We start from the raw sequence: 21,880 nt of genomic DNA, 5'->3' as shown, positions 1-21,880 counted from the left end.
ACCCGCGAGGGAAAAAGATTTGATTATCATCCTAATGATCAAGACTTCGGTGAGAAGAGCATATTTGCTTAGGGGTCCTTGCCAGCCTAATCATGCTTTTCCTCCAAGAACAAGAGGCAATAGAATCCTGACGCTTTTCAGATTGAGTGGTATGAGGAGTTTAGTTGGTTGGAATATAGTATTCACGAGGATGCCGCATTTTGTCTATATTGTTATCTCTTTAAACCTAATAAGGGGCACAAGGAGGTGGGGATGTTTTTTTCTCACGGGGGTTTACTAATTGGGAAAGAAAAACCAAATTAAAGGAGCATGTTGGAGGACCAAATAGTGCTCATAATATTGCTTATAGGGCAGCACCGGGCTTTGTTAAATCAAGAGCAAAGATATCGAGACATTTCTTCACGCATTAACGACCAAGTTCGAAGGGATTATCGAATACACCTAACTGCAATAACTGATTGCATTAGGTTTTTTTTTTAGACAAGGTTTAGCTTTTCGTTGTCATGATGAATCAGATGAGTCGATCAATAAAGGTAATTTTCTTGAACTTATACGGTTTCTGAAAGATCATAACGAAGTCATTAAGAAAGTTCTTGATAATGCTTCTAAAAATCGAAAATTGACATCGCCTGATATCCAAAAAGATATTGTGAATTCGGCTGTTGTGGAAACTACAAATGCCATTCTAAAAGATTATGGAAATTCATTGTTTGCTATTTTAATTGATGAAGCACGTGATATATCAATAAAGGAGCAAATGGCAGTTGTTTTGCGTTATGTCGATAAGAAAGGTTGCGTGATTGAGATATTTTTTAGAGTTGTGCATGTTAAGGAAACTAGTGCATTAACACTTAAAAAGGCAATCGATGAGTTGTTCTCCAAGCATGGGTTGAGCATATCTAGGCTGCGTGGACAAAGGGTATGATGGGGCCACGAATATGCAAGGTGATTTGAATGGCCTAAAAGCACTTGTAATGAAGGAGAATGAGTCCGCATTTTATGTTCATTGTTTTGCCCATCGCCTTCCGGTTAGCCCTTGTAGCGGTTGCAAAGAATCATGAGTCAATCGCTAACCTTTTTAGTATTTCTCTAATGTGGTAAATATTGTTGGAGCATCATGTGTAAGGACGGATATGTTCATACGATGCAATGAAGGCTAAAGTTGTTGCAGCGTTACAAAGTGGAGAAATTTCAAGTGGCAAAGGGTTGAATCAAGAGACTAGTCTTAAACGATCTGGTGACACTCGATGGGGCTCACACTATTATACACTTCTTGGCATGATAACCACTTATAGTTCAGTAGTTGATGTGCTTGATAATGTAGTGGAAAATGGTTCAAGCTCGAACAAAGAGGTGAGGCTTACGGATTATTAAATTCGGTCGCGATCTTTTTGAATTTATCTTCAATTTGCATTTGATGAAAGCGATACTAGGAATTAGCAATGATTTGTCAAAGGCATTGCAACGTGAAGACCAAGACATTGTCAATGCCATGACTCTTGTTAAAATAACAAAGGTACGCTTACAGGCGATGAGAGATGATGGGTGGGATAGTCTCCTGACTGAAGTTTCTTCACTATGTGTCAAACATGATGTAGTTGTTCCAAATATGGAAGAGAGGTATATGGCTCGAGGGAGGTCTCGATGAGGAGCAGAAGGAAACACCAATTTATATTACTATCGTGTTGGATTATTCTATCACTGTATTGATTTGCAAATTCAAGAGTTAAACGACCGGTTTAATGAAGCAAACACAGAATTACTTCTTTGTATGGCATGTCTTGATCCTAGTGAATCGTTTGTTGCTTTCGATAAGCAAAAGTTGATCCGTTTTGCTCGACTTTATCCCGATGATTTTTCAGAGATAGATCAGATGGAATTAGCGGATCAGCTTGAGAATTATATCATTGATGTGCGTTCCGATACTAAGTTTGGTGAAATAAATGGAATTAGCGGCCTAGCCAAAAATGGTTGAGACAAAGAAAGACATTGTGTACCCACTTGTTTATTTGTTGATTAAGTTGGCTGATTTTACTGTTGCTTCTTGCTCATTGTGGAGAGGGCATTTTCTGCTATGAATATCATAAAGAATCGCTTTTAATCGGATGGATGATGAGTGGTTGAATGATTGTTTAATAACATACATTGAAAAAGAAGTTTTGATAGCATTGATACCGAATTGATCTTACAACGCTTCCAGAAGATGAAGAAGGATGACGAAAAAGAAGGCCGCCGAGGACAACTATGAACAAATACTTGTTTAGATTTGATTTTTTTTTTTCTAATACATTAATATATATAATATATGTTTTTTTTTTTTTTTTTTTTTGTATGCTTGGTTTTTGTCTGGCTGGCTCACCCTCACTTACTTTCCTAGCTCCGCCACTGAAGAGGGTGGTGCCCACAGCGCTGTGGGTTATGCTTATTTTGACGTTTCCAATCAAATATGGTCGCGTCCATGTCTTTCCGACTTTGTTGCCTGCTTTTCCAGTTCATTCACATATGCATTGGCAAATTGTACTACATCAAAAGCCATAGTTGAAAAACCAATTAAGATCTCTCTCTATATATTATTAGGTACAACTCTACAACTAATTAATTTGTATGATAGTAATAGATAAGGCTTTGTCTTATTAGTAGACACCTTTGTTGTATTATAATCGCCAATTGTCTGATAATTTTGTAAAGTCTAATTAACTTCTTTAACCCACAGAACTATATACATGTTCAAGTGTTCAACATGAGTTTTAAATCTTTGAATAATGGACTGATTGAGCCAGAGTGGATAAATTATCTTGTTTCTTGTTTTTGGAAGGTTTAATAACTCCCTATATTTGAGAATTTGTTGAAGTTAAGGAAGCTACACTCAGAACATCATCAACGCGTTGTTATATCCCATTTATAATGTGACAGATGGAAATGATTTTGGCAATTTCGACTCCCAACGCGCTGCCAAAACACGATTTGTATTCTAACAATTGTCAAATTATTCCAAACCAAATTCGTGAGAAAAATATAAATGAGACGCACGAGACAAGTTGTCCCGTCCCACAATGGGACCATTTTTTTATTTATTTATTATTTTTTTTTTTTTTTTTTTGTAATTAAAAAATTAAAATGGCTGGAACCCAAGAAATTGGAACGAGGCAAATTTTGTTGTACATAACTTTTTCAATTTTTTTTAATAAAAAATTAAAATAACAAATTAAAACGGCTGGATGTTTTTGGGCCCGGCTGGAACGAGACAACTATTCGCGTCCGAAATGGAAACCCCAAATGTTGTCCAAATACGTTGGTACTTGACACGTTTTTAACAATTTGGATCGACGAAAAAAACTGATGTGTCACAAAAAAATTTAGCAGTGCGTTGATGATGCTCTCACAAACTATAATCTCAAGAGAATGAAAAGACAAATACTACATAAATGGGTCATTTTGTGGTACTAAAACCGTCTTGCTAGGCACAAGTGCACAACCGCACAAATATACAACAACTCTTAGCTGAGTTCAGGATCGGATGGTCTAGAGTTGGAACCTCCTTAAAAAGGAGAATTTTAGGATTTTTCCCTTTTTGATTGGGTATAGACGTATAGTAGAGGTGCAATCTACTACTATAAAGAGAGAACGTTGTAGGATGAGAACCCTATGTGGTTGGTGGATGCTCGCGCTTAGCGGGATAGACACTTTTACCCGGGGTTCATGTCCTTACATATTGTGTCGGCAGGCTTGGAAAAGAGTCATATTAGTAGGGCTATGAATTGATGTTCATGGAAGACCAAGGTACCTTTATTGTGCCGTCTAGCCGCCACATGATGAGACCCTTCGTCCTCGAGATGACACAATACGGGCTAATGTAGGAGACAAGTATGTGTTCATTTGCAATTCGCTGAGGTTCCAAGTAGTACATATATACTCATTACTCAAGATGTAAATGCATAACATAATTAAAGATTATTCATAACATAATATTGAACATTTGTTTTCGAATGTTAGGACATTTCACATGATGAAGGAATGCATGCATGAGATTTTAATGTTTGGAATTCAGATAGTACAATAAACTGACTCTAATCCGAAGCAAGGAACCACCGTACTATACGCATCTATAATGGAAATTTTAAAAGTCGAATTTCTGCCAATGGACTGAAAAACGAAAAGAAGACAGTTGAATCAAATGTATGTTCTTTTGTTCCTCTTGATTCGACTTTGAGACCTTTGTTGTAATCCTTCAAGCTGGTTTTCCCATACTTCACTAGGAAAATGTTTATATGACTCATTTTGCATTTCATGAACTCCACCCTCTGATACATCACCTAATCTTAATTGATAATCATACTTTTGTCGCGAAATCGGATTAGACAGTGTCTCATAAGCTTTTTGAAATTCCACAAATTTTCTTGTTGATTCTTCTTTTCTTGAAAGTGGAACGACATCAGGGTGGTATTGAAGAGCCATGCTTCTATATGCCTTCTTTATATCATCAGAACCAACATTATTAGATTCAAGAGACAGAACTTCATACAAGTTACTGCTCTTTCTCCTTTGAGTTGCCAAAATATTAACACTACATTTAATGTTGTTGATCTTGTGAGACTTTTGTGAGGATGTTCTGGCAACTAATAGAATCTCTTTAGTTTTCAAATGGCAAGAAATATCCATATATGTGAGAGGGAGGGAGGGAGAGAGACAGAGTTGAGAAAATATGAAACTCCTAACGGGTCTCCAACACATAAATAGAGGTCTCTAGAGGTAGCTTCCGGTGCACTTTCGTAAAATTCATAAAATAATGTGAAAGGAAGTCGGGCGTCCCCAATAGCGCCAAGAATTGGATCATATGTCCTGTCCTCAGCTCGTGTACACTTTTCCATGGGAAAGGTAGTTGTATTCTAGATGGGACTTTTTTTTTTGGTAACCTCTAGATGGGACTTGACTTATGAAGTTTAACTAATTTCAATTGTCTTCATTTAATCCAAAGTTCGGTATTTCCTGTTAATAAAAAATGCCATGATAACGTTTAAAAAATGAATATATATATAAAAGCTAAGTGGTGCAATACAAAAGACGATAGGAAGAAGGTTGGCTAGGCCAAGTCAAAAACGACTTGGCAAGACCCTAGTTTGATTGAAAACGGGACAACGATCAGTACTTACCAGTTACCACGTACCCTTAAGCTTCAAAATAAGTGTTTTAGAATTTTTTATTTTTACCATAACTTTTTCCAGGACTAATTAAGAGCGGGGGTCTCTTTCAGTTATAATTAGGAGAGGGAGGCAAAAAAATAAGTCTCTCTTTCGGTTATATATAGAGGGACTAGTATTCCGTGATGGTTTGGTAAATTTTGTACTTTCTTATGGTTTAGTGTTTCCTTTAGCAATAAGCTAGCTAATTTCAGAGTAAGGACTATGTTTTTGTTTCGTGACTTCTGGAGTACGTGCTAATGTGCTATTCCACCAGTATCAACCACCACCAGTTTCTTCGACTTCGCCATTCAGATTCTGAGTCATCCTTGAATAACATGTACAGTCTATTGTGTATTTTGCAGAGATCAAGGCTTGTAATGCATCCATCTAAAGACCACAGATAAAATTGTTGGAGAATGAAAGCATTTGAAGTTTTGAACACTAAAATTGATTTAACTTGTGAATCCATCAATCACACCAGCATTGTTTTTTGGTGGCATCTTACTTGGGGAGCTGGATATAACAATTCACACCTACTCTTCGATTAAAAAGGTGATCAAATTACTCTGCCAAAAAACAAGGGTCTTTATCGAAGTTCATTTAAATGCAATTTACCTTTTCATAATTGACAACCTTCGACTACTAAATGGATTTTCTCAGATTAGCGGTGACGTCCATTGACACAGTTTGGACCTTAGCAGCTATTATCCAGAAAAAAAATATGTCGAGTCTACTTTGATTTCTATTTTGTTTGCTTGCCCATGCCATGGAATGCTCACTGTGGTACGTATATTGCTTTCTTTTTTGTAAAGACGTATATTGCTTTTTAGTCCACCAATCCACCAGTTACATTGTCCTTGTCCTTGTCTTGTATAATTGTATTTGCACAAGTGTATTATGCGCAAGCATAAAACCGTGTATTAGGTGTTGGTTCTTTCTCTGCCGGCACACATTTGCTCCTGCTACTTGTGTTCTTTAAGATTTGTTGAAGAGTAGGATTTGTCCTAATTAGCTGTCATTGGCAGTATACTAAAACGGGAAATTATCCAACATTCCAACTTGCTACGTATAGGAAATTGATAACAGAGATTACGCCCAAGAAAAAGAACAAAGCCCAATAATAATTTCGCCCTAAGTCCACTTCCAAGTTTCAGCTCAAGTGGCACCAGGTTGACATCATCACATGAAAATTTCAATTTACATAGTATTTTTACATATACAAATTTCAATTACATATAAAAATTTTAATTTACATATACAACATTAAATTTTCATAGTATTTTACATATAGAAATTTAAATTTACATAGTGTGGTAATATCAACCCGTGTTTTTGGACTTAATGCGAAATTAAAATTAAAATTAAAATGGACTTTAAGTGGGGTTTTTTTTTTTTCAAAATTGGGCTCTCAATCCAATTACTTGAATTTTATTGAAAACTTTCATTCCGCCATCATTTTATGATCACACCCAATTATATGCCTGATTACGTGGCTACTGAGAGAGATTTTTTATTGGCAAATCATATCATAACGACCCCTCCGCCCTAATAAAACTTTCACAAATTAGACACCTTACTTGTACTATGATCGAAGGACTTAATATGGAAGGAGCAAATTGTGTTACGTGATAAAGTTTTGGAATATGTTTCTAGTTCAGAACCTAAAAGTCTACTGATATAAACTTGCTGTTTACTTTTTTATACTAAAACAATTGATCTAGCCAACGGCCAAAATCTCAAAGGAACAGTCGTCCTAATTGTCTTGATCTTTAGGTTTTATTCTTTAGATTTTCTTTTTCTTTGACTCTTCTTCTACCTTGTAAGCTTAATTTATTTAATAAATGGGCATCTGAACCAGATATATGCACTTCTGAAGTAGAGGGTACAATGGAACTGATCTTGGTTTCAACTCGCAGCATTAGGGTGACACCTTCAGCCTTCCGATCCTCTGTCAACCTATGCCTAGAACATGGGAGTATTAGGGTGACTTGTGCGTAGTTGAGCGAGATAAGCACGACCCATTCTAAAAAATCAGCCTGTTTCAGTTTCACCAAAAATGGTGTAATTTTCCAACCCTCTATGCTCCTTCCTTTCCCCTTTCATGGCCTCCCATTCTCCTTCTCAGCCCTTTTTCTGGAGAATGATCTCCGCCAATCCGTAAGGCCTAATCCACTTTCTCCTTTATACCACTTTCTCCTTCCTCTCATCCTGCCCTTCATCCCACCCTTTTCTAGTCTTCTATTATCCATCCTTCTTGGGCTTCTTTTTCTTAGGTTTACCAACCCAGCCCCCACCTTCTTGGCCCATGGCCTCAAGTATGGTCAGTTGGTCAGGTACACAGTCTCTGCAATCTTTGTTAACCCACATAACTCCTACTACCAACGGTCAATACAGATTGGTTAGGGTGTGTTATTTTTCCAATCAAAACTACATTGAAAAACCAACGGTAAACCATATAGTTTTTCTCCACCCACAAGAAAGTTTTGATGGAAAAAATTAATTAGAGAAGCAATGGAGAAACATGTCTGGAAGAATTCTTCCTCAAGGCTCTTGAAGTTGGATTCTCATGCACCACCATATTTCATGAAATTTAAACTAAATGTGTCCATGACTCAATTTGGGTTCCTATGAAAGTTTTTCCCTATATAATAATTCAAAGTTTCAAACACAGCCATAAAATTAAGATTGAAGGACGATGGGCTTGCACAAGTCAAATCCCCCAAAGCAACAGAAGATTTGCTTGGAGGAAAGGTAAGCCTGCCCAAATAGAATGAAAACAACAATACTATTATGCAACCAATATATCCCAGTCTCTACTAGGTAACTCAGAAATTAAAACCAAAAGAAATAACGACATAACATGAAAATGCTTTCTCAATCTGTCCACAACACCAAATAAATAGTCTATCTATCACAATGCAAATCCCAGTAGCTAACTCAACACAATGATCAAATACTAATCCCTAAGACAATAAGACATAGCCTAAAAAAACTCTATATTCAGAAAGTGAAAGCACAACACAGCAACAATACTAACAAGAGCTACAAATGATACTGAAATTGTGGATGCACCAGATTTGGTTGAAGTTGAAGTCCCTGATGCTGGCCCCGGAGCAAAACTAGGAGACGGTGAGGAAGATGATGGAGCTGGTGTCTTCGGTGATTTAGGAGATGCAGCTGAAGATTTTGGTGAATTAGCTACAAGATCATAAGATGGCAGTAACCACATGTATTAAAAGGACTCCAGTTAACAAGACACTGTCTTAATATTTTCAAGTTGAACTACAATGAGTAATGAAAACTAAAAAGAGTAATCTAACCATTCCAAATATGCCTATATGGCTATATACTTAAACATGTCATATAACACTGGACCCATGTTACAAAACCTTATTCCAATAAAGTTATGCATAGACCATAACATTTGGCTGCAAGTTGTTAAGGATGCACACATGTAATAACAGAGGTGTATTTGATAGTGTACAATTGTATTGTACATGTGTAGTATACAATTAGTGATTTGTTTCTATTGAAACCTTGCTTGTATCCCAAGGATCAGATTTACTTAAGTGATTTCCAACATTTAAATCCAAGTGACATGGACACTTCGTATTTTAAAAAATCGGTGTCTGATACGTATTCATCTCAGACAGACACATTATGCATACGACTTCAAACAAGGGTTTCTTTTAAACCCTACTAGACTCAACCTATTAACATAGTCATAACTCCCTGATATCCCACTTGCATAGTAATTTCTTTGTAACAAGGTCAAACACTCCGTATCCATGTCGGACACTGATACACATGTCCGATATAACTTAGGTGAAAATATGAAAAATTAGTTAAGTAGAATAGATTTATTTCAAACCAAATCCTAACAACAAAAAAATGATTAAACAACTGCTCTAACACGATGACACCACTTCTAAGAGCTACAATATAACTTTGTCATCTTTCGTTAGTGAGGCATAGTTGGGTGATTAGTCTGTTTGGCTTGTCGCAATAGTAGTCTTCCTTACTTTTGTTTGCATACTTAATGTTGGTAAATGGCGGTATCACCAACCCATCATCACTTCTGTTTTTAGCTCTTTAGGGTCTCAAGATGGTGAAGCATTATTATAATATTTGAAAGAAAGTCAAGTTTTTGAAATGAGAACTCTGCAAAAAATACATAAACAAAAGCTCTTTGAGAGTTATTGAACTAGCACCTATCCTGGATTTCTGATATTCTTAGTTCTTTCTCATTAGTATGGAAATTTAGAAAGCAATGCTATCTAGTTTGATCACCAATCCAACACATCATCACTTCTCTTTAGGGTCTCATTTCAAGATGGTGAAGCACTGAAGCATTATAATACTTGAAAGAAAGAAACAGATTAAAGTTTTAGAAATGAGAACTATGCATAAAATAAACAAATTAACCTCTTTTTGAGTGAATGAGCTAGCACATATTCTGATATTCGTTAGTTGGTTATTTCTCATTTCGTATGGTAATTTAGAAAGCAATGCTATCTAGTTTCACCCATGGACCAAAATATCGCCGATATATCCGATATATCGCCGATATATATCGGTATTTTGGTACACCGACATCGATATTTCAGACATATACGAATATAGAACTCTTTTTTTTTCCGATATATAACGAATTTCCGAATATGAAACTTTATATCGCCCGATATAATCGATATTTCCACATAATCAATATATATCGGTTGACTTTTTGACCATTTTAAAATATAAATCCTATATTTCCGATATATAGAACATTTGATATTATATTTCCGATATATCCGATATTTCGATATTTTAAATAGTTTGAACTGGTTACCAAAAAAAATGGATATATCCGATATATCCGATATATATCGGTTTTTGGGTACACCGATATATTCATCGATATCGATATTTTGGGCCTTGGTTTCACCAACCCAACACACACCCCAAGTAAATGGATGTCACCAACATCAGTGACAAATTGATGTTAACATCTACCCAATCACACACGGTATGTAGGCCACCACCCACTACCCCTAGTGATGAGGATCCTGCTGTATGAAAGGCACGTCCCAAGAACATGTTTGCCCACACATTTGGCTCATTATGATGAGCGCAAACGCACACATATTAACCACGCCAACATAAGCTCTACAAATGGTTTATCAGGGGTTTATTAATCAGAAATGATTCAGAAGAAATCCAAGAAATTTGTTAAGTTGGCGAAAAAAAGCATTAAAATAGAACTGAAAATAATAGGATAAAGAAAGAAACTGGGATAAGAATAGGGATGAACTTTACCAACAAAATATATATATATAAGATTAGTGATGAAGGGCAATAAAAAACTACACTGTTTGGAAATTGTGCAAAGTAGAAGTGCTTAAAGGGTGATGTGTCTCTATATCTTGCCCAGGAGCAACAACATAATCAGGGGAAACTGGATTTGGAATTGAAATACCATACAGTGCAGCAGTGAGCAGGAATGTAATTCACCTCCATTTCTGTTGGGAGATTTCACTAGAAGGTCACACCTCAATCTAGCTACTTTCTATCCCAAATGATTTCAACTTGGAGATCACACCAAGGAAATCACCCACCCAAGACTTTGGTAGTTATCACAACAACCTCAATCAAGCAAAACCACTTCATCAGATCATCACAATTCATAGCAACAATAATAATGGAAGTAAATATGCAAAGAGACATTAAAGATTTAGGTGGTTGGGTAAATGTTACCTACATCCACACACAAGAGCCGAAGTTTCCTTTATAACAAAGATTGGAGAGTTTACAAGAGATCAAGAATCAATAAGAAGAGGCCTCACTTTCAAACCCTAGCTTCAACAGAGCTCCCACAATACCCTAGAAATGAATCTCTCAAAGTTAAGTTTCAAAACCCTAATCTATTTCCTTTATATAGGTGTACATAGACAAAGGTGAAGAAAAATGGGCTTGGGCTTTAATTCGAGATGATACGAAGCCTTTATAGGTGAAATGAAGCCCTCATCATCGAGCATGGCGATAAAGCCCGTAGGGAAGTGTGGCCAGCGCTTCTTCATCGACATCGGCTAGCTTGCAGACGAGCGCTGAAGGCCGCTTTATGGACGAAGCGGTCGGTCTCTTCATCATCGATTCGTGAAGCGGAGAGTGGTGAGCGGACACGGGAGCAAAGCTCGGCGGTTCCAACAACCCAACAATCTCCCACTTGGAACCTTCGAGATTCTTCATGCACATCACATCTCAATTGTAACAACTCAATCCAAATCCAAAAACTAAAGAAACACTCGGCATTTCATCCATCATGGTCTTCAAGCAAGAAGACCACCGGGTTGAACACAACTTCAACTTCACCGATAGAGCGGCCTCAATCAACATATCCGCCGGATTCTCACTCCCTCGATCTTCTCAAGTGCCAAAACCTCATCCTCCAATGAGATCGGATAAAATGATCACAGGAGACCAACGTGTTTGGTCCTAGAATGAAAGGCGGAATTCTTGGCAAGATGTATAGCACTCGACATCCTGTGTAACACACTTCTCTCTTGCTTCATCCCAAGCTCTTCCATCAATCCCTCAGAACCAAATCATCTCTTTGCTTGCCTCAGAACGGCCACATACTCGCCTTACGTGGTAGACAAAGCAACAATCTTCAGAATCGAGAAACTAACTCATCGCAGGTGGCTTTCCATAGAAAGACATAACCATGCTTCTTTTCAAGCGATCTACTTCCCGCAAAATCGGCATCCACATACCCTTGCGGGTTCACAACACCCCTTCCATAACATAGGCATTTTCTGTAGTACTTCCTCGGATATCTCAATATCCACTTCACGGCTTCCCAATGTTGCTTGCCGGGATTAGACATAAATCTACCGACAAATTTTAATCGTTGGGGGCTATATCGGGGACGATGTGCAAACCATGGCATACATATAAGGCTTCCAATGGCAGAGGCGTATGGTACCTTAGCCATGAAGTTTCTTTTCCTCAACGATCTTGGGAGAGTGTTCCTCGACAACTTGAAGTGGATCGCCAAAGGTGTGTAAACCGGTTTCAGACTACCCATCTTGAACCTCTTCAATACCTTCTCAATATACTCACCGAGACAACTCGAATACCTTTACGCTTTATCTCTTCGATCCTCATCCCTAGAATGCTTTTGGCAGACCCAAGTCCTTCATAGAGAACTCACTTGCTAACTTCTCTTTCAATCTCCTAATTTCGACATATCGGAACTCGCTACTAACATATCATCAACATATAGCAACGGGATGACGAAATTGAGTCGAACCTCTTCAAGTAGCAACAATGGTCACGTTGCAGACTTATAGTAGCCATTTCCTTGCATGAAGTTATCAAACTTCGTACCCGCTGCCTAGGGGCTTGTTTGAAACCATACGTGCTCTTTTTCGGGTAGCCCGCGATACCATATTCTCTTTACTTCTTCGATGAAACCCTGGGTTCTTTGTGATATAAATTTCCTCAACTAGGTCACCATGGAGGAAGGCGGTTTTAACATCCAACCGCCAAGATACAAATCTTCCACCAAACAATACTTCAACACCGACCGAATAGTATTTGGTTTCACCACCTGGGGAGAATATCTGTGAAGTCAACGCCGCTTTCAAAAAAGCCCTCGACTACTAGCCTCGCTTTGTATCTCGGGAACCATCATGTTCCTCTTTGACTCTAAACACCCATTTGTTCTCAGAGCCTTCTTGCCCACGGGTAGTTTGGCTAACTCCCACGCGCTTACAAGATGGGGACTTCATCTCATCTTGCAAGAAGCTCCACTTGCTTGCCATCACTCACCTCCAATGCTTCATCATAGCATTGGGCTCGCCCACCATCATGAAGTAGCAAGTAATTCACATGGGTGGAGGCGGATATCTCGAACTTCGGTACATGTGGCTGGATGTCTTCCTTGGGGCACGAGGTGGAGATGGATTCGGTGGTGTAGTATCCTCATTATTCTCTCGAAGTCACTACTCCGCTATCCTCCTCGATTGGGGTGGGGCTCTAATTATACCACGACTTACATCGGGTCTTCTTCCAACTCAACATACTGCGGTGCCTTCAGACTCGTTCGATTCCTTGGTTTGGCTTCATCTCGTCCTCAGACATCACCTTCTCATTAAACACAACATCTCTACTACGAATGATTTTCCGATTTTGATCATCCCAAAAGCGATACCCAAAATCATCACCGCCATAGCCAATGAAAGTGCACTTTAAGTGACTTAGCATCAAGCTTGCTTCTAACTTGGTCACTAATGTGGACATAGGACACCACAACCAAACACCTTCAAATGGGAAAGGTTCACATCCTTCCCTTCTTCCACACTTTTCTCGAATCTTAAAATCCAAAGGCACCGATGGTCTCTATTGATCGTAAGTAAGGCTAACACTTTACGCCTTTAACCGCTGGCAAGCTCTCGCTTAGTGCACGATACACCTAGCTCTCTCTGTCGTTGTTCTATTCATCGCTCTGCTGAACCCCATTCTCACGAGGTGTCCCCGCAAAGTCTTTTTCCATCTTGATGCCATTGTCACCGACAAGTCTTTTAAAACCACGAATCTTCATACTCTTCCAATTCAGCCGGATCTCGGCTTTCTTTACTTTCAAGCTTGTCTCATTCTCAACCATGGCCTTCCAAGTCTTGAACACTTCAAATACTTCCGACTTTGTGTCTCAAGAAATAGACCCACACCTTCCTAGTATGGTCATCAATGAAAGTCACAAAATATGACTTTCCGCCAAGTAAAGAGACATTAGCCGCCCCCGGACATCTCAGATGTATCAACTTCGCCTTCTAGCTTTCTGAGTCGACCCATTTCTCGAAAACTCACCCGCTTCCGCTTTCCAAATACGGTTCTCACGAGAAGTCAATTTCGGTCCGATCAGAACTTTGGGAGTTTACCGTAAGAGTGAAGGATTTTCATTCCTTTCTCACTCATGTGACCAAGTCTCCGGTGCCAAACATTGGATCCTTCTTTGCCACGTTGCCGCGGCAATCGACTCACAACCATGTGCTGCGGTCATGTAGAAAGTACCATCTTTCTTACCATTTGCAACAATCAATGAACCCTTCGAGACCTTCCAAGTATCACCGGTAAAGATCAGAATAAATCCTTCACTTGCCAATGCCCTACGTAAATCAAATTTTTCCTCAAATCCGAACCGGTCGGACGTCCCTCAATAACCATGACGAGCCATTCATCTTGATATGCCGATCGCCGCTTTGCCTACAATGTCACAAGGTTGGTCATCACCGAGAAAGACTTTCCAAGGTCACCCCGGTGTAGTTCTCAAGGAACTCTACCGATGTGAGGTAGCATGGAAAGATCTTGGCGGAATCAAGTACCCAAGACTCTTTTGTGCTCCATCGTGAACATATCAAAGCGTCATCTACCATCTCAACAACATTAGCTTTTGATTCTTTTCTTGTTCTTATTAATGTTGTTGTTGTTTCGTGCCGCAAGGGGCTATAGTGGCGGGGCCTACCACAATTATAAAGACACCACTTCACTTATGTCTCGAGGTTTTGGTTCAACGCTTTTGCAATGGGAGGCTTGAGATTTCGATCTCCCCTCCACTTTTTCTTACTACTGACTCTCGTTTGACTTTCTTCCCTACTTTCGATTGCTCAATGCCGACCGGTTGATCCCGAAGATGACGGACACATCCTGCCTCCGGATTTAGCCGGTTAGTACCATACTAACAACATGCTCAAACTTCAACTTGGTCATTCCAGCAAGAGCCACTAATAGCCATATAGTCGCCTTCTAACTTGGAGGCAATTGTCCAAGTATCGCCAAAGTTAGCACCTCATCACTAAATGTAATCTCAACCGACTCCAATTGGTCCTTAGTTTGGTTGAATTCATTTAGGTGATCCTCAAGGAGGTCCCCTCCAACATTTTCATACTAAATAGCTTGGTGATCAAATAGACTTTGTTCGGGCCGAAGGTTGTTCATACATCGTAGTAAAGTGCCTCCACGGAGACTTCACCGCCTTCTCGATCTTAATATTGAAATTTCCGGCTACCGACTTCAAAAAGACTAATCGGATTGTGGCCAAGGCCTTTCTATCTTGCAAATCCCATTTATCTTGCGGAATCTCCTCGGGCTTTCACTTATCAACGTTTCCATCAAATCCTTTTCGATAGAGAACATCCTCAATTTGCATCTTCCAATATCCGAAGTTTGTTCCGTCAAACTTCTATCTTGTAGCTTTTCTTGGTCGGTCGTCATGACTTAATTGAACCAAAACAACGGTGGAGAACTTCTCGAGGAATTTCTTCAAACACCTAGCTCTCTCGTCTTTAAAGTGGAGTCTTTCCTCACACACCTTGTTCCAATGATTCACAACCGCGTGCTCGATACCACTTGTTGGGAGATTTCACTAGAAGGTCACACCTCAATCTAAATTTTACTTTCTATCCCAAATGATTTCAACTTGGAGATCACACCAAGGAAATCACCCACCCAAGACTTTGGTAGTTATCACAACAACCTCAACCAAGCAAAACCACTCATCAGATCATCATCAATTCATAAGAACAATAATAATGGAAGTAAATATGCAAAGAGACATTAAAGATTTAGGTGGTTCGTAAATGTTACCTACATCCACACACAAGAGCCGAAGTTTCCTTTATAACAAAGATTGGAGAGTTTCAAGAGATCAATGATCAATAAGAAGAGGCCTCACTCAAACCCTAGCTCAACAGAGCTCCCACAATACCCTAGAAATGAATCTCTCAAAGTTAAGTTTCAAAACCCTAATCTATTTCCTTTATATAGGTGTACATAGACAAAGGTGAAGAAAAAATGGGCTTGGGCCGCAATTCTGGAGCATGAGCCGAAGGCATTTACATAGTGAGCATGAAGCTTCTTCATCGAGCATGAGCGAAGTCGCCCATAGGTGAAGGCGCTTCTTCATCGACATCAACAAGCCAGACGAAATACGAAGGCCCGCTTCATGGACGCAGCGGTCGCCTCTTCATCGATTGAGAATCTGAGAGTGGTGAACGGACACCGGAGCAAAGCTCGACGGTTCCAACAACCCAACAATTTCAATATTTGTTCCTTGGTTTCTACCAAGTGGCTAAAAGGTTTCAATAAAATCTATCTCTATTTTGCATTAAAAAAATTTATAGCTTTTGATCAAGGAACAATAATCCATTGATCAAAGTATCAAACTCTCTCACAGCAGTATCACAACGTTAACACAGACGTTTCTACGACTACACCCCATCTAGCCGAAGGGGCCTTTTTTTTTTTTGGATTCAAACGAATTTTGTCAACTAAACAAAAGTAAATGAAAAATGAAATGAGGTATGTTGAAATGCTCAGACATTTTATAATCTAGTCAAATTCTTCAAGAATTTAAAATTGTTTTCCAAATTGGCCCACATGGCATCTTGAAAGCAAATCTAATACCAATTAGATGAAAGGAATAGAAATAGAAATAGAATAGTACAGACTACAGAGAGGGCTTCAAATTTCATTGTCAGTTCCCTTAAAAAAATTATCAATAATCTAACCCCTTCTCACTCAAAGAATAAAAAATAATAGTATTTAAATAGTTAATAAAATATCAAGCATCAATATTCAATACAAATCCCTAAGCAATATAATTACACACAAACCAATTTTCAAGCCACAGCATGGATAAGCAAGAAAAGGGCAAAAACAACTCACCAGGAGAAGCACCAGGAGCAACACTCACTGCAAATTAATATTAAAAAAAAAATAGTCAATGTCAATCAAAATTCAAAAGCCACAAAAAAATAAAACAACCCCCAAATCAAAGCGAAACTAAAATACATACAATTACAGGTAGCAATCGAAGGGGGAGCTTTAACACCACAAGCAGAAGGAAGAGTCATGGCCTTTTGCATATCCAAAGCAATACCCAATTGACCACTACTCTTAAATGTTTGACAAAGACAATCAGGAGCTGTTTTCAACACAGTTTTCAGCCCAGTACAACACCCACCTTCAGGTTTCTTAACTGTACTACCACTAGTAACAAATGACAAACAATCAGCCATAGTTAAAATTACTGTTGCACATTCTTGAGTTGGTGCTGGAGCTGTTTTTGTAGCACACTTCACACTCAACACACACCATAGTGCCATTACACAATATATGAGACTGGCTTTAACCATTTTTTGTTTGTGAAAGAGAAGATGAAGAGTTTTTTTAGAGAGAAGAGGAAAGAGGTGTTAATGTGGTAATAAGTAGTGGTGGAGTAATTATGACGAGGTGTGAAAGGTTACCAGAGTGCGCCATGTGCATATTTTATCTCGTACCAGATGTCACCTCTTTTGTTTTTTTCGATAACCTGACCAGATGTCACCTCTTTTTTGAGATTCGGTTTTTTGAAGAAACTCGATTACGAATTGTGGTCAACTCTAGAATGTGTGATTGATTCACGCTACCTACGTTACTAAGTTAGCTGTAGTGATAACCACACTCTTTAAGATGTTGTTTAAGGGCATCTCCAATAGGGGGTAAACCGTATAGAGTGGAAATTTTACACTCCAAATATCAAAAAACTCTTTCAAATGGGAGGCTTTATCACGTAGTAGATAATAGATAGCTAATAGAGAGGGTGGAAATTCCTCTCTCTATTAGTTAATAAAAAGCTTAGGACGTCGGCTTAAAAATAACGTCTGTTTAACTTAAAACTTCGGACGTCACTTCAACACACGTTTGAAGCTTTATTTTTTCTTTTTGTGACGGTCTAAGTCCGTCGCTCAGTGATATATTAAACTTAAAAACACGGACGTTGCTTTGAATGACGTTTGAAAGTGGACCACTATTTGTTTTAAGCTTTTGCGACGGACCAAATCCGTTATTTTACATTATTTTGAATGGGCTGTGATAGTTTAAGTCCGTTGCTATCTATTTTTACACATTTGCCTCCACCTACCATTGGAATAGCCACAAATAGTAAATATACACTTTATGTATTTGGGATTTCTCTATAGTGTATAATCCTAATGGCGCCTATGTGGAGGTGGATTTTTCCACTCTCCATTGGAGATGCCCTAACAAGATAAAAAAATCCCGATTGAAGGTTTGCAATTAAGGGTGGAATTCGAGCAAATTAAGCCGAGCTTCACTATCCTCAAAGTCACTTCGTTTATTATTAAGTGAGTTTTAAAAAGAGTTCAAGTTTAGCCCATATAATATATATAATATATGAACGAGCACGAACTACATTTTTAACGAGCCGAACCAGTGATGCTATTTGCAGAGGTAGACCTAGGAGAGGGCTAACAGTGGTTATAATCCCCTCTTAATTTCTCTACCAAAAAAAAATTACTATATTTATAGTCTTATACTATGAAAATGGACAGGTTTCTATCCATATTAATTTGTGGGCATATGCAAACTCAATAAAATATCTTTGATCTAGTCATATAGGCTCATTCTAGATATATATACCTACCTTCATCTAGGCTCACATCTTTCATAAAAAAATTCTACAATTTAACTTCATAATAGCCCCTTTGGGTAAAATCCTAGTTCCGCCCCTGGCTATTTGAGCTTATCGAACAGAACTTTATCAAGTTTATTTGTTACACGAGCTATAATATAGACTCAAACTTCAAGTTTGGCTCATTTATTAAATGAATAAGCTTGAGCCGAACCGCTCGGCTCAAATTCCACCCTTATTTGCAATTGCCTCGGTACAGCATCATAGTCCAACTTTGGCATTTGTTAGCGGAAAAAAAAACAAAATTTGGCATTTTGTATGGTGCGCTTTTCTTAGTTTGTACTTGAACTTTGAAAACTCTATGACACTACGCGGTCTATGACATAATCAAATATCAAGTTGTTAGTTGTTACTTACTTGTGACAAAGAAGCAGAGTACGCAATTCGAGATTGGTGATCCCGAAAGGTCCAGGTTCCGCCACACATTGTGACATGACATTGTAGTGATGCTAAGAATCACTTACAATTATCAAGAACGATGAAACTAAAGATGAGAAAATTAATACTGAAATGAACTGGAAAATATAGTTTTATTAAGGAATAACAATGGCGGTTACAGTTGATCACTTTCTCTCTCTCTGCTCTCGTTCTTACAAATGATTTTTTGGAATGATTTTAGAATGCCCCCTAATTCTTCCACTTCAAGTCTTTATATAGTGTTGTAAGGATAGCTTTGTCCAATCATCAACTGTCGCGTGTCCATCTTCTTCCTTCTTCCTATTTCCCGCTTTCTTCCTCTAATGCACAAACTTATTTAACATTTCGTGATATACCATCATATTTCAGGTTAGAATATCGGTATGACGATATTTGCCCACGACAGACATACCCAGCATACTCTTGCTTTCCTGCATGGTTGTACTTAAAAGTTAAAATGATGATTAGACGTTTGTGTAACTTGAAAGTGTAAAAGTATGATTATTGAATTTATTTATTGATGAAGCCCAAGAAATAATAGTAGCTATTACAGTCTAGTTTGAGCCTAATGGGATTTATAGGTCCGGAAGAATGAATGGTCTGTTAGGACGAAATCCAAAGAGGAGTACACAGAAACCATAGAGTGGAGGATATCGAATAATTAGCTAGGCGCTGGACAGATATGCCACGTAGAAGTAAGAGGATAGATGAAAGCAAGATCAAGGGTGAGGCGTAGAGAGTGGAGGACCGAATATAAGAAAGAAGAGAAAACATAATAGAGGGGAGGTTGGTTAGTAGGGAGAGCACTGAGAACAGAGGGAGGAAAAATTAGGTCATAGCAGTAGCCAAAGAGATATAACCAAATCTCTTTGTTAATTAGTAAGCATATATATAACACTTCCACATCTTACTTTTTGCATTATCTCCTTCAATTGATCGACATGTAGGAGAAAGAAAACAGTGTGAAGAGCAGTGTATTATATGGTTTCGGTATTAGGAATTTATGATGATCTAGCGTGATAAGTAAAAGGTGAGTATAAGGAAAAGGTCTGCACAAGTAAATTCGTAGACGTCAAAAATTTGATACGGAAATTATTCGCCTAAGATTCGAAATGTTTAACAATAATACTTTTAAATATTCAGTCCAATAAAACACTAACGGCAAAAATATGATATACGTGTTTTAAATGGGTATAATACGAATGCATTCCTTTAAAATTCGGCTATATATTTTACATTTAAAACTTTGATATATATAAGTATATAACGTTTTTATTTTTATGTTTACAATTTTATTCATGAAAAAATAATACAAATGTCAAATTTTTTGTTCTACTTACTATTACTAACACAAACAAAATTAAAAACGTACCACCAACACATCCATCCTGGTAAACAAGATTGCTTTTGAGTTTTGATCTTCAAGGCTATGGCTTCAAGAACTAAAAAATGGTGGAATCTGTTTTTTAGCTATGGCTTAAAGCCTTCAAGAACTAAACACATGCTTTTCTTATTCTTTAGTCTAAGCATTTAGGGATTCTTTAATCTTTACTTTTTTAGTCAGTTGAGTTTTTCCAAGTATTAAAATACAAGAGTTTTCATTTCTAGTTTCCAGTTTCCAACTTTTACAATAAAAGCCCTGTTTTTTTTAATTTCAATAATTCGGCAATGATAAGTCCAGCCCAAGAAATTCACTTATTAAACTGCATCTTTTAAATATTCGCCATCTGGTTCGTTTTATAAGAATCCTTATAATACGTGAAAATACGTGAATAATTGGCGAATTACTAGCTATGCACAAAGTCCCATACACAACACCACGCAGTTTGATAGATACCTACGAGGACGTCTTACACTCTTATCAAGTCTTTCTTTTTCCTTATTTTTGTGGATGGTGGCCCTTCCATTACCCCCAAGGCCCCAAGTCATGTCCTCATTTTTTCTGAGATTAAATGAAACTTTCCTTATTATCAACCCGCAATTAAGGTGGAAAGAAATTATGAGCACAAGCATAAAGAGGGGCCTAATGATCTAGAATCAGCGACGCAGATAAGACTACTGTGATCCCAGTGTTCTTTTTCCCTTTTGAAATTATATTTGTTTCGATATGATTTATGCTTTTATGCCCATACTCATGGCACTTTGACATTTGAGAATCACAAGTACCACTCAGTTGCTAGTCCATTCATTGAAACAAGGAAAAACTGGTAGGGAACGTGGTCCATAGACAGGCACTCTATATCAATACAATGCAGTAATGCAGCATAGAAAAATAGCTACACTTTTCCACCAAGAGTGCTCATAACGCAACTCGAGATCATGAATTGCTGTTAGAGATAGAGCATCGACATCATAACTCTCCAGCGAATTTTTACAGATTTAACTTCAAAGTTCTCCTATCTACTATTAAAGCAACAGAATTACTGATGAAATTTGAAAATATGGAATCTGCACCATGTTCACATTGGTTATGCACTCATGCACCAGAGCCCAAAATTTAATTATGATGTACAAAATATACTTTCCCTCCATTAGGAAGGAGTGGGTGTGCTGAGATCTTCAAAAGTCATTCTATTTTTCTTTTGAACTTTTTCACTGAGAAACTTTTCTTGCAGCACGAGGAAGAAAAAGTTGAGAGGGCCTGTAAGATCTCAAAGACCAGACACGTTCCACGCTTCAAAGTTCAAACAATGAATTGACCAAATGAGTAGAGGAGTTCTCTGCCTTTTCGTTTTAGAAGATTAGAGCATCTCTAGGTGGTGCCTTT

At 38.0% G+C, this 21,880-nt stretch overlaps 3 protein-coding genes across 4 annotated transcripts; 1 reads left to right on the top strand and 2 right to left on the bottom strand.

Moving 5' to 3' along the window:
- The first annotated feature begins 757 nt into the window (after positions 1–757).
- On the top strand, positions 758–1,975 carry LOC147502266 (uncharacterized). The gene is made up of 4 exons (XM_086604492.1): positions 758–919; positions 1,156–1,353; positions 1,457–1,620; positions 1,792–1,975. Exons 1-4 carry the CDS (start codon positions 758–760, stop codon positions 1,973–1,975), a joined length of 708 nt encoding a protein of 235 aa, XP_086460618.1.
- A 2,195-nt stretch (positions 1,976–4,170) lies between these two features.
- On the bottom strand, positions 4,171–4,659 carry LOC147502265 (chaperone protein dnaJ 20, chloroplastic-like). The gene has a single exon (XM_086604491.1). The coding sequence runs from the start codon at positions 4,657–4,659 to the stop codon at positions 4,171–4,173; it is 489 nt and encodes a 162-aa protein (XP_086460617.1).
- Positions 4,660–7,948: 3,289 nt separating this feature from the next.
- XYP1 (Bifunctional inhibitor/lipid-transfer protein/seed storage 2S albumin superfamily protein) lies at positions 7,949–17,616 on the bottom strand. 2 transcript variants are annotated; one of them, XM_086607162.1, is made up of 3 exons: positions 17,020–17,616; positions 16,890–16,916; positions 7,949–8,357 (listed from the first exon to the last, which is right to left on the bottom strand). In XM_086607162.1, the coding sequence occupies exons 1-3, from the start codon at positions 17,357–17,359 to the stop codon at positions 8,164–8,166; spliced, it is 561 nt and encodes a 186-aa protein (XP_086463288.1). In that variant the 5' UTR covers positions 17,360–17,616; the 3' UTR covers positions 7,949–8,163. The 2 variants fall into 2 exon arrangements, with proteins under 2 accessions (XP_086463288.1, XP_086463287.1); XM_086607161.1 differs by having other exon boundaries at positions 7,949–8,378; positions 17,020–17,464.
- Positions 17,617–21,880: the final 4,264 nt, after the last annotated feature.

The sequence above is a fragment of the Coptis chinensis genome, chromosome 4 (assembly GCF_015680905.1).
Source record: "Coptis chinensis isolate HL-2020 chromosome 4, ASM1568090v1, whole genome shotgun sequence".
Classification (NCBI taxonomy): domain Eukaryota; kingdom Viridiplantae; phylum Streptophyta; class Magnoliopsida; order Ranunculales; family Ranunculaceae; genus Coptis; species Coptis chinensis.
The sequence above is the reverse complement of the archived record's forward strand: the minus strand, read 5'-3'. Positions and strand labels throughout refer to the sequence as shown.